Source organism: Galeopterus variegatus, unplaced genomic scaffold (assembly GCF_000696425.1).
Source record: "Galeopterus variegatus unplaced genomic scaffold, G_variegatus-3.0.2 Scaffold1540, whole genome shotgun sequence".
Lineage (NCBI taxonomy): Eukaryota > Metazoa > Chordata > Mammalia > Dermoptera > Cynocephalidae > Galeopterus > Galeopterus variegatus.
Genome location: NW_007727651.1, coordinates 34,987 through 51,062, shown reverse-complemented (window position 1 = coordinate 51,062; position 16,076 = coordinate 34,987). Strand labels below are relative to the sequence as shown.

At 34.7% G+C, this 16,076-nt stretch overlaps 1 protein-coding gene across 2 annotated transcripts in view; it reads right to left on the bottom strand.

Annotated features, from left to right (window-relative positions):
• RANBP17 (RAN binding protein 17) overlaps positions 1-14,266 on the bottom strand; it is a 116,370-nt gene extending 102,104 nt beyond the window's left edge. For both annotated transcript variants that reach the window (XM_008577560.1, XM_008577561.1), the window contains exons 1-4: positions 14,193-14,266; positions 13,116-13,196; positions 2,851-2,914; positions 2,651-2,759 (exon numbers count right to left, since the gene is read on the bottom strand). In XM_008577560.1, the coding sequence (XP_008575782.1) occupies positions 2,651-2,759; positions 2,851-2,914; positions 13,116-13,196; positions 14,193-14,254 (316 nt within the window). In that variant the 5' untranslated portion in view covers positions 14,255-14,266. The remainder of the gene's footprint in view (positions 1-2,650; positions 2,760-2,850; positions 2,915-13,115; positions 13,197-14,192) is intronic.
• Between the last annotated feature and the right edge of the window lie 1,810 nt (positions 14,267-16,076).

Below are 16,076 nucleotides of genomic sequence, written 5' to 3'. Positions count from 1 at the left end.
TTTTTTTTTTTTTTTTTTTTTTTTTTTTTTTTTGTCTTTTTCCGTGTCCGGCAACGGATCGCAACCCTCAGTGTTGCCCCCGTACCGGACCGGGGACCGGCAACGGGATTGCAACCCTCGGTGTTGCTCCCGCGCCTCGCTCAGCCAGTGAGCGGGAACCGGTCTGTATGTGGGATCCGAACCCTCGGGCGGGAGCGCCGCCGCGCTTCCCAAGCGGCGCACTTATCCAGTGCGCCACCAGGCCGGCCCTCAAAGTCTTCTTTGAAACACATTTGAACAACTGGGAAAAGAAGAAAGCAAGCTCCTTGAGGCCAGGGCCTACTATGCCTGATTCATCTTTGTCTTGCCCTCAGAGTTCAGCACTGTGCACTCTCTTAATGATTGTTGAGGACAATGACTAAGTCTGGGGCTGGGCTGCATCTCTTCTCTCCAAGGCAGCAACAAAGAGATAAAAACAGGCCAGTGTGCAGTATGAAAAGCTGTCAGTTAGACCTCCCACTTGTCTAAGGTAGTAGATGATTGGGTTTTGCACGCCTAGTTTATACTTTTCAAATATTTATAGACAGTTCTCTTTGCCTCCAGCCTTAGTTGTCATTTAGCCAAGTTATATATACATGGTTCTTTTAATCTTTTCTTAGAAACCAATCTCACTAAACTCCTTAATCATTCTAAACTCACTAGAAACCAATCTCACTAAACTCCTTAATCATTCTAAACTCCTTAATCATCACTAAACATGCATTTCTCTCAACTTTTGGCTGTTTCTGTGTTTGGTTATTTATTTTGCTAAAATGCATGAAAATAATATGGGTGTGGGACACAGAGAGGTTTAATCACCTTTCTACTAAAAGATTCCGCACCTTTTATGTGCAAAATAAAATTATTTATACTTTCCTTTTGTATGATCACGTTTTAAAAAATTCATATGGAAGTTGATAGATCAATCAATACATTGCAAGAGAAAGGAAGAAAAATGTATCTTCAGTATTATATTCTCTAAGGATGATAGTGTCATTGATCGAACCTTCTCATGTGTTATAACTGACTGATCTAACGTGTGGTATTCAAATATGGGGGAAATGGGAATCCAGAGTAATATGGTCACCACAGAGAGGCTTAAGTACCCATCTTAAGATATTGTCTTCCTGTGGATACTTCTAGCTAACTTCAGCTTTTCAATAAAAAATTTTTTTAAAGTAAGTTGATTTTTACCATTATAAAAGTAATACATTAAAGAAAATTTCAAATAATCAGAAATGGGAGAAAATGACCTATAATCCACTGCCCAAAGACAACACTTAGCATTTTAATTATTTTTAATTGACAGATAAAATTGTATTTATCATGAACAATATAATGTTTTAAAGTATATATACATTGTGGAATGATTAAATCTAGCTAATTAACATAGGCACTACCTCACATAATTATCATTTTTGTGGTGAGAATACCTAACATCCATTCTTTCAGCAGTTTTTCAAAAAATAATACATTGTTATTAACTATAGTCACCATGTTGTATAACAGATGTCTTGAACTTATACCTCCTATCTACCTGAAATTTTATAACCTTTCACCAGCATCACCACAACCTCTGCCCACCACCCCCAAACCATCCTAGTCCTTGGTATCCACCATTCTACTCTCTAGTTCTGTGAGATCAACTTTTTTAGATTCTACATACGAGCGAGAACATGCAGTATTCATCTTTCTGTGCCTGGCTTATTTTACTCAACATTATGCCTTCCAGGTTCATCAATGTTGTTGTAAATGGTAGGATTTTCTTCTCTTTTATGGGTGAATAGTATTCCATTGTGTTCATATGCCACATTTTCCTTATCTACTCATCCACTGATGGATACTTAGGTTAATTCCATATCTTGGCTATTGTGAATAATGATGGAATAAACATGGGAGTGCAGATACCTCTTTGACATACTGATTTCATTTCCCTTGGATATATACCCAATAGTGAGACTGCTGGATTGTATGGTAGTTCTGTTTTTAATTTTTTAAGGAACCCCAATACTGTTTTCCATAATGACTGTACTAACCATTTATGAAGAATTCCATTTAAGCCTTTTTTGATGCACTGTTTTTCCTCCAATAAACATGATCATACCATGTGCACAGTTTAACACTTTGCCTTTTCATTTAATATTATAACACAAAATTTCATGTATTGCACTGTCTTCAAATCATTTTAAATTACTACAGACCATTCCATCAAGTAAGTGGATGTACCATAACTCTTCAATTCCCTGTTGTTAGATACTTACATTGTTTCCATTTTTTCTCTACTTTAAATGTTATTACAGAGAAAGTCTTTGTGTGTAAAGCTTTTCTGTGTTCAAGATTATTCCTTGATTCATAGCAACAAATTAATTGGTCAAAAGATATATAGAAAATAAATTTTGAGGTAAAGAATCAATGCAAGTGCCATCTGAAGTGAAAAATACCACCTTAAGGACAAAGATTTGTCCTTGATACTAACAAGTGAATGCTGAAATCTTAGAAAGGTGCAGAAAACTGTCAAAGATAGCAAATTCTAATAAATTAAATGTTGTACCCATTAGTATTCCACTTCTTTATTCACACAAGTATATTGCTGATCCTTTATTAACTGAGCTTAAATTCTTAGCCTTCTTACCTAGATCTACCATCAGAAGGCGTGTGAGGGCTGTGTAGAAGGTTGTTCGGCACCTGAAGTCACTGAGACTATAACTGTCACTGATGCCAAGAAACGGGAAGTGTTCACTCTAATGAGAGCAAAAGAGCAGTTAAAGTTACTAATGCTTCACTTAAACTATCTGGAAAATTCTAGGCATTTACTAATGAAATAAGACTTACCGTGTGGTTTTTTAGCATGAATTTCACAGCATCTATCTTCACAAGTTTTTTTAAAAGGATATAGGTAATAGAAATTAAGGAATCTAGAGGAATATATTTGTCTTATCAATATGTAATCACAAAATAAAATAGAACTATAATGGCATCAATTTCTACTTATAAAAAAGTATTATTTTTAGAGTATTCCTATATAAATGTCTTTCATTCTGTTAAGAATAATACATTATTAACCAGTGCAATTACTTTTTCTATCTTACACATATTCTTGTTATGGAAAGGAAAAATGAATTTTATAATTAAGAGAAGAACTCCTTTACTATTAATGTCTTGATAGTGGAAAATTAAAACTGACCCTTTTAACATTTTGGGTGTAAGTTGAGGATTTCTTTTGCTTAATGTTATTTCACAATAAAATACTTATAAAAGATCCATAATAGGCTATCAAGAAAGAAAATTATTCAATTCTAAAAAACTATGAGTTCAGTTAGTAGAAATTTAAGATCAGAATACAGTCAGAAGGGGATAGCAGACTGCATGTCATTGTGTTGAAACACAGCTTAAAGAACTAGTACTTCTCAACTGCCTTCTATGTACAAGGCATTTTTCACATGTTAATTCACCCAATCTTCACAATTACACTATTAAATATTATTATTATTTCTATTCTGTAGATAAGGAAACAGAAACTCAGAGAAGTTAAGCTGCTTGCCCAGGATTACACAGCTATGGATTGATAGTGCTGAGATTTGAACTGAGGTTTGACTCCAAAGACCATGTTCTTTCTACTGTACCACATTATGACCTGCATAGTTCAACTCAGAATGAGAATAAAATTGAGAAATAATAAACATGAAAACAAGGCCTAAATGATTTCTGGTATGATGTGGGTTCTAAGCACATCTACTCAGTATGCAAACATCCTCCTTTCTGACTTTACCACAGGCATGAGTTTTCTACTGTAGCCAGATCATCTCTGGGCCATTCCCTACATACTTACTCATGCCTTTCTTGAAGGCTGTAATAAACTAATATGACTCCATTCATGTTCCAATGAAAACACTGGCTCCTTTCCTTTTCTTCACATTATCTCCAAATATAGAACTCTGTATACAGCCTCAGTATAGTGGCACTGAAAAGCCTAATTCTAAATTTTAGTCACTTGGGCACAGGTGTCAAACAGCAGAAAATACAGTGAAGTCAGGAAACCTGGGCTCTTAGCTTGACTACACCATTTAATCAGCTGGATGCATCTGAGTAATACACTCAGCCTGTCTGAGCCTTAGTTTCTCTCTCCAACAAATGAGGATGAAGCCTATGCTCAGGCTACCTTACAGGATTGTGGTGAGGATTAGATGATGCAAATATCTTTGTCAATTATAAATCAGGGAAGAAGACACCAAGATGCAGCAAGTTTACTGAATGGGTACTACTCACAATGCTAATTCTCACAATTCCATGAAATAGGTAGTATCACTTCTACTTTTCAGATAAGCAAACAACAACAACAACAAAAAATTAAATAACTTTCCAAAAGACAAACAATTAGTATGATTTAGATTCAAGGCCCTCATTCTCCAAAGCAACCGTTCCAGTCCCATATTAAGCATATATGTTTGGCTCACTTCCACATTAGACTGTAAACTTTCTAAGGGCAGGGATTGCATTGATGCATTTTCCTTAGTGTGTTGCTTTCAGTGGGTGCTCAATGCACTGTTTATCTGGCAAGGTGAAGGGCAACAAGATCAGGACTGACAGGCAGCAAGTTTTCAGCTGCCTCCAAAGACACAGACTTGATTTTTCCCAGTGTAAATCACTGAACAAAAGAACTGCCACTCAGACTTCACTCAGTTAAACAGGGGTGGGGATCAATAAACTTAGAAATATCTTAAGTAATTACCAAATACAATTCTCTTAAAATTGCCAAGTTAAAAGTGACAGGGTGTATAGGTAATACGAATGCTGCCATTAATAGGAATCTTCCTGTCAGTGCTGTTAATAAACAGTAAGTCATGTTTTGACAATAGAATATTTATGGAAGCAATAAACAGAACGTTCACAGGAAGAATCTCATCTGCCAAAGACACATTTTCTGCAGAACTGCATCTGTGCACTTTGTACCAAGGCCAGCCTCGCTGCCTTTTAATTACATTCAAAAGAAAAAAATGATTAAGAATGAATTTTTACTTCTTTCAATAAAGAAACAAATGAGAGTTCATCTGAATATTTATATTCCCTTACAGGAATTCAATTCAAAGTTACTTACAGCCCTTAACAGGGTCTGTAATGCTAAAAAAAAAAAAAAAAAAAAAGGCAAATGGACACATCAGCTTTACGATCTTTATACGCTGATCTTCTCTAAGAGATTAGGGTTCTCATAAGTTGTGCAATTTTATTTATTTTTATTTTTATTTTTTTTCAAAGATGACCAGTAAGGGGATCTTAACCCTTGACTTGATGTTGTCAGCACCACGCTCACCCAGTGAGCAACCGGCCATCCCTATATGGGATCCGAACCCATGGCCTTGGTGTTATCAGCACCGCACTCTCCCGAGTGAGCCACAGGCCGGCCCCTAAGTTGTGCAATTTTAGTTGGGTGGGAGCATTAGATAAATTATGGCAGTACTAGGTTAGATTTCAGAGGCCTATTCAGAACAGCTCATAGAAATAAACATGGTAATGGTGGTAACAGTAACAGCAACAGTACTAGGAGTTTTGAGTAGTAAGAGAATTTAGTAAAAGGTCATACATGGAACAAGTGAATGGTAGAGCCAAGATTCAAATCCAGGTCTGTCTGACACTAAAGCATAAGTTCTTTTCACTAGTTTACATAATATCCATTTGATTTTAAAGAGGCTAGTAGAATTATGCTCATGAACCCTACCATATTTAAATATCCAAAAAGGTATAACCAAGATAAAGTGTCTTAAGGGATATTAATAATTATTTACAAGGAACAAGAGATTAAGGCCTAGTCACTCAATAGGAGGGGTAACGATGTATTCTAAATGCCACCTACATGAAGTTTTGAAACAACATAGGAAGGAAAAAAAGAGTCTTAATCTGTAGTAATTTAAAACCTAATACGAGAAAGAATTAGCAAATACCAAATTGTATTAATTTCATACCCAGACATACAGATAAGAACAAGGTATTCAGGAACATTAAGAAAAAATAAAAGATGATGGGGAAAGAAAATGAAGGGAATTAATAGTGAGCACTAAAGGACCGATACAAATATTTCAGGATAGCTTTACTAAGTCTTTAGCAAGAACTGAAAATTTAAAAGAGACCTAGTTGAGTTACAATTTGTCAAACAAGAGAGAAAGGCATATATGGTGAATCAATGAGAGATAATGAAGGGTATCAAGGAGAAGGTAAAATAAATTTCTTTGGCCCAAGTATAAAGTACAAATTGTGGTTGAGTGGTGGATCAGGAAATTAGATATGAGAACTCAGTAAGTCAAGTACCATTAAAGGACTCAAATTCAAATCAATAATTTTACTTTAACTTAAGAAGTAAGTGGAAGTGATTCTGGGCTTTTGGAAAGACAAATGATCAGATCAAAACAATACTTAAGGAAGGTAATCTTGTGAAGCAAGAATCTAAAGAACTTGGTGAAGGTCTGAATAAGGAGTTGAGAAGATTCTTATACCTGATTCTGGTACGAAAACAGAGAAGATTTATTATGGAATGACTTTTCCATGGTTGTTAGAGACAGAAAACAAATAAATCAACATTTCTTTTGATGAGAAACATTAATAGAAGTATGCCTGAGGAATGTATACTGAAACTATTTTTATTTAACATTCTCACAAACCATCTGGAGATAGTGGTATGTAGTGAAATAAAGCAATTCATTTTAATACTGTTTCTCAAAAGCAGCATCACTGCTATTTATTATTAAATATTTCCTGTAACATCATACCCAATTTTACTTCCATTCTTCACTCTTATTTCATTCTAGACCTTTGCTTCATCTTTCATCCTCTACTCTTTCCTGACCCCATGCCATGTTCAGAATTCATACTCCAGCATGGGAAGGTCAAGGACAGGGTGAGGATATCTGGTTTGCACACTACTTTAGTAATTTTTTAAGTTGTATACTGAATGGTTTGTATATAAGTTTATATCTAAGTAACCTTGAATGAAAAGGGCTCTCTTAAAGAAGCCATATCACAATGTCATGTACCCACATTATTTTTAATGTGTAGATTTTCAGAAATTGTGTAATTTATTTAAGTTAAATTAAAACAAAAGAAAAAGAAACTCTATTAATAAAACAGTTGACTTTGAGCTCTTATGAGAAACACAGGAAAGAAAGTCTGGAGTGAGGATCAATTCTGTTAGAATTTAAAATCTGTGCAGGCAGGGTCTGTGATTTCTTTGTCCTTTTGTCCTGTACTTAGCAAGTGCTTAATAAATATTTACTGATTTGAAAGAGGTCAATAAGATAAAGTAAATCATTAAGATGATATGGAATTAAATTTAAAATCACTATTTTATTCTAACACAATGTTAAATCTAGATAAGAATGCAGTTCTGGTTACTGCACTTAAAACAAAGAAGCAAGCAAAACGAAGACAAATGAAGAAAGGAAAGATATGGGATTGAAAAATAAAATCATTGTGGTGATCAAGTAGCTCTGACAGGAAATAGACTCTTTGGTTTGCAAAAGCAAAAACAATTGAAATAAATTAATAGGTAAATATATTTATGATGCGTATGGATATGAATTATATTTGCCAAATTCTGGCATACAGGAACTAAGGGGATAGTCCCAAAGTCTTAGAGAGTTAGTCTGAAGCGAAATGGAAGGAATTATTTCTTTTTATCACAGAAAACCAGGGCCTGCTTCACAGGTGTGTAAGCTGCACACTTGCACAAGGCCCTGTGCTTAGAAGGGCCTGTGCTTGGCTTACTGCTCTGCTGTTGAGTCTTGAAATTCTTAATTTTTTAACAAGGAATCCCACATTTTTCATTTTGTACTAGGCTAGCAAATGATGTAGGTGGTCTTGCAATAACATGGAGAAGTTATTAATCCTAAGAATTTTGTTAAGGTTAACAGTACCAATAAAGTAAAAAATGAGTTTGGACAAATTCACGAATTAATGTAGGACTCTTTTATGGGGTATGTTTTTAAAAAGCTAAAGATATCTTGAGTTTTCTCAAAGCTTTGGATATTATGTAATAAAAGGCAACTACCAACAGAGGGCCTGACAGAATGAAATTTCCTTTTGCATTATTATATATCTGAAACCCAAAGTGGGACATTTTACTACTGCAAATTTGAGTAAACAGTGAATTGCAGGAGAAACTTTGTTTTTCAAAGGAAGAAAAACTCAAAATAATGATTAAAGAACAAACAGAATTTTGGATGAAATGTAACACTTTCCCTGGTCTTTCTCAGCATTTAAAATAAATTGATTGCTCTGTATGACTTTTATTCTCTCTCCAGTTTTTCCAGAAGCTTCCTTATTCCAATCACTTGAACAATCTCACCTTTTCCCCATTGAGATAGAAACTATATTTCTGACCAGAAAACATTTCAAAGAGGGAGAAGTGTAAGGAACAAGGGAAAGCTTCCCCTCTGCCCTCTGAAGGTTCACTGAAAATGAACTGACAAGCGGCAGATAAATAGGAGAAAAAGGCACACAAGTTTATTTAACGTGCATAAGCATGATGGAATCAGAGGAGGATGAATACCCAATAGGTCAATGAGGTCCAGAAGCTTATACACCCTTCTTCACAGGTAAGGGGAGATGGGAGAAATGTGGCAATTTTGATGGGTAGTAAATGATTTTTAGGGGGAAATAAATGGGCCCAAATGCTCAGGCAATGCTTAGTAAATAATTCTCTTTAGGAACTGGATGGGACTGAAGACAAAGTTCCTCTGAGCTCTAAGTGTGTTGTTTAATTTTCATTCTCTTCCTTTGTGATATGAGTTTTAATCTTCTCAGGTTAATGATGTTTTAGGAAGGGAATGGAAAGCAATTGTGTTCCTCTTTGGTGGGTCCGGTTTCCAGGTAGATAAGGGAACTTCAGAGAACAGCCTCATCCTGTGCTTTGGGAGAGAAAAAGGATTAGGGGACAGGAGTGTGTCAGAGAGAACTTGAGGCTTCCTCTTTAGTTCAGCAGGTCAAAGCAACATATTTTGGGGGTATTGTTTTCTAAGCCCCAACAGAAGGATCTCCAAGTATTGAACCTGACTATGGAGGGTTGGCCCTGGACAGAGCCATTTCAGTTCTGCGCATGTTAAGAAAAGCTATTTAGAATCAGGAATTCCTGGGGCCGGCCCGGTGGCGCAACTTACTTTCTTTATTTCTCTTTCTGCTAGTTCATTATTTAAGTATATCAATGCAACTGATCTACAATGGGAACTGCAATCCACTTCTGAAAGAAATTAAAGAAGACACAAAAAAGATGAAAAGATTCCGTGCTCTTGGATTGGAAGAATTAACATTGTGAAAATGTCTATACTACCCAAAGTGATCTATAGATTCAATGCAATCCCCATTGAAATGCCAATGACATTCTTCACAGAAATGGAAAAAGCAATCTTACTTTTCGTATAGAACAACAAAAGACCCAAAATAGCCAAAGCAATCCTGAGCAAAAAAATAAATAAGTAAAACCAGAAGTATAACACTAGCAGACTTCAAATCATACTACAGAGCTATTGTAACTCAAACAGCATGGTACTGAAAAAAAAAAAAAAAGAATCAGGAATTCTTGAATTTAGTCTTGGAAAATTAAAGAGCATGTTGAAAAGTTACTCGGATGTATTTGCTAAATGTATTATAAATTAATCTGATGGGAAAACATAAACTTTCTCTTTAAAAAGTCACCGAATTAAAAATTATAATAGTCTTACCAATTTGGAAAACTTCAAATCTGGCAGACAGCAACTTTGGGGTAAAACACAACAGACTATCAAGTTATAGTATGGGGACTTATGTAATGGCAGCCTCTCCTAGCCCCCCACATTATTATTTAGGGAGCTACACTATCTCTAAAAATATCAAGCCTGCCTTTTCCTAGTGAGTACAAAATCTTATGAGAGGTGCCCATGGGAGAAGTACCTGACTTTTCTGTGCAGGATATATATAATTCAGCTCTATTTTCTAATTACCTAAAAGGAGAAGTTCTCACAGTATGGTCCCTGAGCCACCATCACCTGAGGCTGGTTAAAAATGCAAATTCTCAGGCCTCGGCCTAATACCTCCTGAAACAGAAACTCTGGGAGTGGTACCTAACAATTTGTGTTTTAACAAGAGCTCATATTTTCTGATGCTCACTAAAGTTTGAGACCACCAAGGCAAGTGAAGAGTTTTTAACACTTCCTAAAAATGAGAACCTTCTGTGATTTCAATTTTCAAACAAGTGGTCAGATAAAAGAACACCAAAGTTCAGAGACTGGCTTTGAGCACCATAAACACTGAGTAAGGTTCACCTGAAGCAGATAAAAATAGAAAAAAACAAAACAAAAAGTATCTTCAGACCTGCACTATAAAGTAACAAAGAACATTAAAAAACTTCATAGCAAAATAACATGCTTTTCATTTACTTGTTACTAAAACTTTAAATAAAAATATTTTGAATATTTATATATACAGATTTCCATTAATAGGGGCCAACAGGTGATGATTTTTATCCTGTATAACTGTTTCTACTGCTGAAGAATGCCATCTTATTTTTAACATGAAAATAATGTATTGCTTTAAAGTCAAGATTAAAAAACACATTATAATAAAGAAATCGATTGGAAACAACAAAGAATGCATAAGGTAACCAGCAACTGCACTGAAATAGATATACCACTCACATACTCCATTATGCAAATGAATTCAAAGATATTTCATGACTGATCAGCTAGAAGGGACATAATGATTTATAATTCAAATAACTGAGCACTGAAATCAAATTGAGCTAATGTATATTTCTAAATACGCAAACCTGAAATAATTGTTAAAAAATATAAATCAACGTACCCATGTTAAAATCATTTATATCTCTTGGTTTAAAATGTTAAAGCTTTTAAACTTTTATCTAATAAGCTTTCTGAAAATATAATTTTTTATTAACTTTAAGAAGTGCTCAAAAGCAATAAACAACTTTTAAAATAAAATGTTATAATATTTGGATTAAAGAATATATAATAGGTACTAATGTGACAGAAAAGGTTTTTATATAGCAGATACCAATAAATTTAGGCATCATGTGAATTATACTAAAAAGATTAAAATCAAATTAATTCTATATTAAATATCAATTTCAATCTTAAAAATAGGGTGAATCTAAACAATAGATATGTGCTATAAAATAACCAAAGCCTCTTTCTAGATAATATACTCTCAAGATAATTCATTGTGAAAAGGCCAGAATTTGCAATACTAGGAAGTACTTATAAACTACTTCATATGTTAGAAATAAAGAGTATTTCAGCATTATTATTAGAAAAAATACAGGTTGAGTTTTTTTTTTCTTTTTAATAAGAAAAAATATATATCTTAAAAAGCCAAAATGACCACTGGAATTGGGTTGTACATCACTTTCTAGTAAAAAGGAAAAACAGCATGGACAGGTGTAATTTATCATTTTTCTGATTTAATATCAAAGAAATATATTAAAATAATAAAAAGAATCCTGAAATCCTCAAAATTTGTAGTGATAAATAGCCCTCCCTGTCTTTATTGCATTATACCTACTAACAGAAATATTGCATGGTGGATTTTGCCAGACAAGGACGATTATTTTCCAATAAAAAGTTGCATATTAAATTCCAGCACAAAAGTGGGTGTCTTATACTTTGGAAATCTTTTATGGTTTACCAAGGAGCACAATTTTAAACTTAACTAATACAAACATATTCCTGGAATAAACCCACATTAAAGGTTTTTACCCAAAGTCTCCCATTTTCAGAATTTGTCCTCATATTAAAATATCAGCTAATCTTAAAGGTTAACTAAACCAACACTTATTTTTCACAACATCTATATATTTGACAACTAATATATAAAAGATAATCTACATGTTTCTCTCTCATTGGAAGAAGACAATAGTATCAAGTATAATATCTTGTAAGAAAGGATGATTCCTGGTTTTAGATTTTAAAAAATCTGCTAGGGAGAGAAATCTAAACATTTGATGTATAATGAGAAATCTTATTTTAGAGTAGATAAGATGTTGATTCGGTGGGGCCAATATCAAAGAAGTGGTCAAAGGCTTATCATTCTCTTCCTATTACTCCTTTGTGCCTCTCAACTAATGAAAATGATGTTTTTTTTCAACTGAAGAATATGAGAGATATATTTACTCTTATGAATTCAGTTTTTATAAGGTAATATTTTTAGAACATTTTGACCTTTCTAAAATTAGCTACATGCTTTCTTTTAGAACAAGAATTTCTGACAATTACAAAAGACCATTGACTAAAAAACATGTGGTTGCATACTTTCATATGTAACTATTTATTAGCCTGGGTGAGTGTAATCATAACTTTAATTAGAAATCTTGGCCGGCCCGGTGGTGCACTGCTACAGTGCACCGCTTGGGAAGCGCGGTGGCGCTCCCGCCGAGGGTTCGGATCCCACATACAGACCGGCCGCTCACTGGCTGAGCGAGGGGCGGGCGCAACACTGAGGGTTGCGATCCGTTGCTGGTCACGAAAAAAGACCGTAATAACTTCGTATAGCATACATTATACGAAGTTATACGATGGCTTCATGCTTAGGCTCATTTTGCTCTTAGACCCAGATGTCTACACAGATGCAAGCATTATATACATACATGATGCTCAGAGACAGAAAACTGACTGTCCTTATGTGGACCTGCTGTGAATAGAGTCTATTTATAATAGATAAGGGTTGCGATCCGTTGCCGGTCACGAAAAAAGACAAAAAGGAAAAAAAAAAAAGAAATCTATATATCCATACTGAATAAATGCTACTCTGAATAAATGCTTCATAGTATGTACCTAATATAAACCTTTCAAAAACATGCATTTACAGATAAGGCTAAACCCTTATAAAAAAAAAAAAAAAAAAAGAAATCTATATATCCATACTGAATAAATGCTACTCTGAATAAATGCTTCATAGTATGTACTTAATATAAACCTTTCAAAAACATGCATTTACAGATAAGGCTAAACCCTTATTTTTTTTTTAAATGTGCAAAAATTATAAACAAGGAAAAAAATCTGACCAATAGAATATGCTTGTTAGGCTGTTTATATATAATATCAGATATACAATGAAAAGGATATCCAACAGATAGGTCATTTAGGAACTGAAGAGTCCTTGAAATTACAGGTTCACATCTTCCCCAGTACTTAAGGTTTGTAACACTAAATATGAAAAAAATTTTCAAGTTATAAGTAAGATATTACCTTATGTAAGGGAATCATATAAACACATATACACTTATGTAAGTTAGAGTACATAAATCATCAATATCTCACAAAGTGAAAAGCAGGTTCAAATACGGATGGAACATTTTCTATTCTATCCTTTTTATAGCACATTCAAAATCATACACAACCAATCTACAATGAACACTGTTTTCCAAATGGTGTATGATTCTATAAATTTAAGTTTTGCAAATTAAAAAGCTGCATAAGTATTTCACAGAAGAAACATTAAGTTTGTATCCAAAACAAACATATTAGGAAATGAAAGCAGGAGTTACAAAAAAGTCAAAGAGGCTCACAATTACTGCTAAAAAATGAACCATCAAACTGTGGCTCCAAAACTCACTTCTCATGATCATAATTGTTTATCTAGCTATGCTCTCTGCAAGCAAGATAGGCTATCTGTTACAGATAAAGTGGGACGCCAAGTGGAGGCATACAAGTTTAGGTGTACAATGTTATGTCTATGACTAGAAATTAGTTAATTCTGCTAATGTTATAAGAATAATTTAAGGACAGTGTCCATGAATATGTTTTTGATAGCCATAGGTTCCTGTTGGACCCAATGAATGGTCTGTCTTAAGGCAGTCTCTCCGTGATCCCAAGTTGCAATAATCTCTTCAGTTTGAAATTGGGTGTTTTCTAATTAAAAAAAAGAAATTGTTGCCCAATTGACCTGAAGAGTCAAGGTCTGTAAACCTTTTAAAACCATGTGCTGATGCTGTATACTGCAACTGTATGGTTACGTTGACAAATTACAATGATGGTGAGTCTTAAATTTGTGCAATTAAGTTTCAATTAAGAACAATGCTAACATTCCAAAAATTAAAGCATAATTACAATTAATATCCATAAAGAGATTTAAGTACAGTTAAAAGATCCATTAGATTTAAAACAACAAAAGGAAAATTAAAAACCAAAACAGAAACTCACATTTTTGTCATGAATGTTTCTAGAACATGGTTGTCATCTGTTATTCCTAAGACTTCTGACATACGGGCATATACCTGCACGAAAACATCTCATTGTTAAAAACTTTATCATTAACATATATTCCCAAAAGACTATTCAAAGTGAACAAATGTTAAGATTTAATACACTGTTGCATCCACAACGTAGTAGAGAGTGGGTAAAAGGAGCAAATGAAGAATTTTTTTTTAAATTTTAATTTTAAAATGTACTAACTTTTTCTTCCATAAAGCACTTCTCCTGTTTTTGAATATATACACACTTACAAATAAACACACCCACATACTCATTTTACGCCCACTACACCACATAACATTTTTTTCCCTCAAAGTGGTAAACCACCCCTTTCTCAAAGACGGGAGTAGGTATGCAAAGAGCTGGAAAGTTGAGTCCTTCAAGAAAAGGCTCCAAAGGAGGAATTGGTAAAGGGACACGGAAATCAACTACATTGTATATTGATAATTAAAAGTTTTAAAAATTTTTCCATCTATTCCAGATTTCAGCAAAGTATCAACCAATTCAGGATTATGTAAGACAATTATAAAAATAAGATTTCAAAAATCAATGGAAATTAAAGAATTCATGGAAATCTCCTCAAATATCCCCTATTTAAGCTCCCCAAATACAGAGGAAGGTCTTACTTTTCATGCTGAAACTGAAATCCCAAGTTCAGGGATTCTCTGTTGAAAACATCAGGGCCTGGGAATCCACTAAGCGTCCAATTACAGTGTTGGTTGCAGTTTGGGGTGCAACATTTCAGTCTCAACCCAAGCTACATTGAGTTTATAAGCACATATTCCACCTCAAGTAGGAAAATGCCACTGGCAGCCAATGGAATATTCCCTAATAGCCTGGCAGGGCTGAGAGGTGGGTTGACACCTTCATACTCCCTGATGCTCTGGTGTGATTCCAGTTTATCCCTGCCAGACACCAGCTGTATGGGATTTCTCTTCTGTGATTTGATCCCCTGTGATTGTGTTCTCTCACTTTCTCCTGATCTGCCTTTTTCCTATGTATGGCAACTTAGCTTTCACTCCTTCTACCTTTTGTTTTTCATATCTAATATACTGCCATAGGCCCTGAAGGTAAGATAAAAATCACAGGGTACCATAAACCACCCAGAGTTATATGGTCATACAGGGGAGGAAAGCTATTCATTGCAGAAATCTCCTATTTGGATTTTAAACACCATTTAATTATAAGCGGTGTTCCAGGCTTTCAATCTGAGTCCTATATCTGGAAGGCTCCTCCTCAGGCTGGTAGAGAGAAAGAGAGGGAGAGAAGGAGGGGCTGGGTATAGAGCATGAGAAAAGAAAAGAAGGGGCAAAATGGTGGAGAGGAGCAGCTGGGGGAGAGAGAGAAAGGAAGATTGAGATTTAAATTCCTGTTGCCTCTTCTGCTAATTTCTGAGACCTACAGAAAAGCATTTCCATGACTATGTATCTGTCACTTTGCCCATGAGAGTAGGTCTTCACCTTTTATGAGACTGAAGTTGTCACTGTGGCTCTTAGGATGTTTGGGTGAAAGAAGGAGTTAGGAAGAGAGAACCTAGGGAAGTTAGTTACCACCAATCCTCAATGATCAGAAACCTTTAAGCACATAGAGGGCTAAAAGGAAGAATGATATGTAGAAAGGGAAGTTTCCTTTAGCTCACCATGATCCAAAACATTTCCCATGGATAGGAGTATTTGAGTTGGGTCCCTTAAAATCTGATGTTGATAAGATTAATGGCACAAAAAGCTCTTCATAACCTGGCCCCAACCTCAAGCCACAGTGAAATACTGATGGATCACTGAGGATTCTCATGCAATTTATGTTCTCTGTATGTTCATGCTATTCATTCTGCTT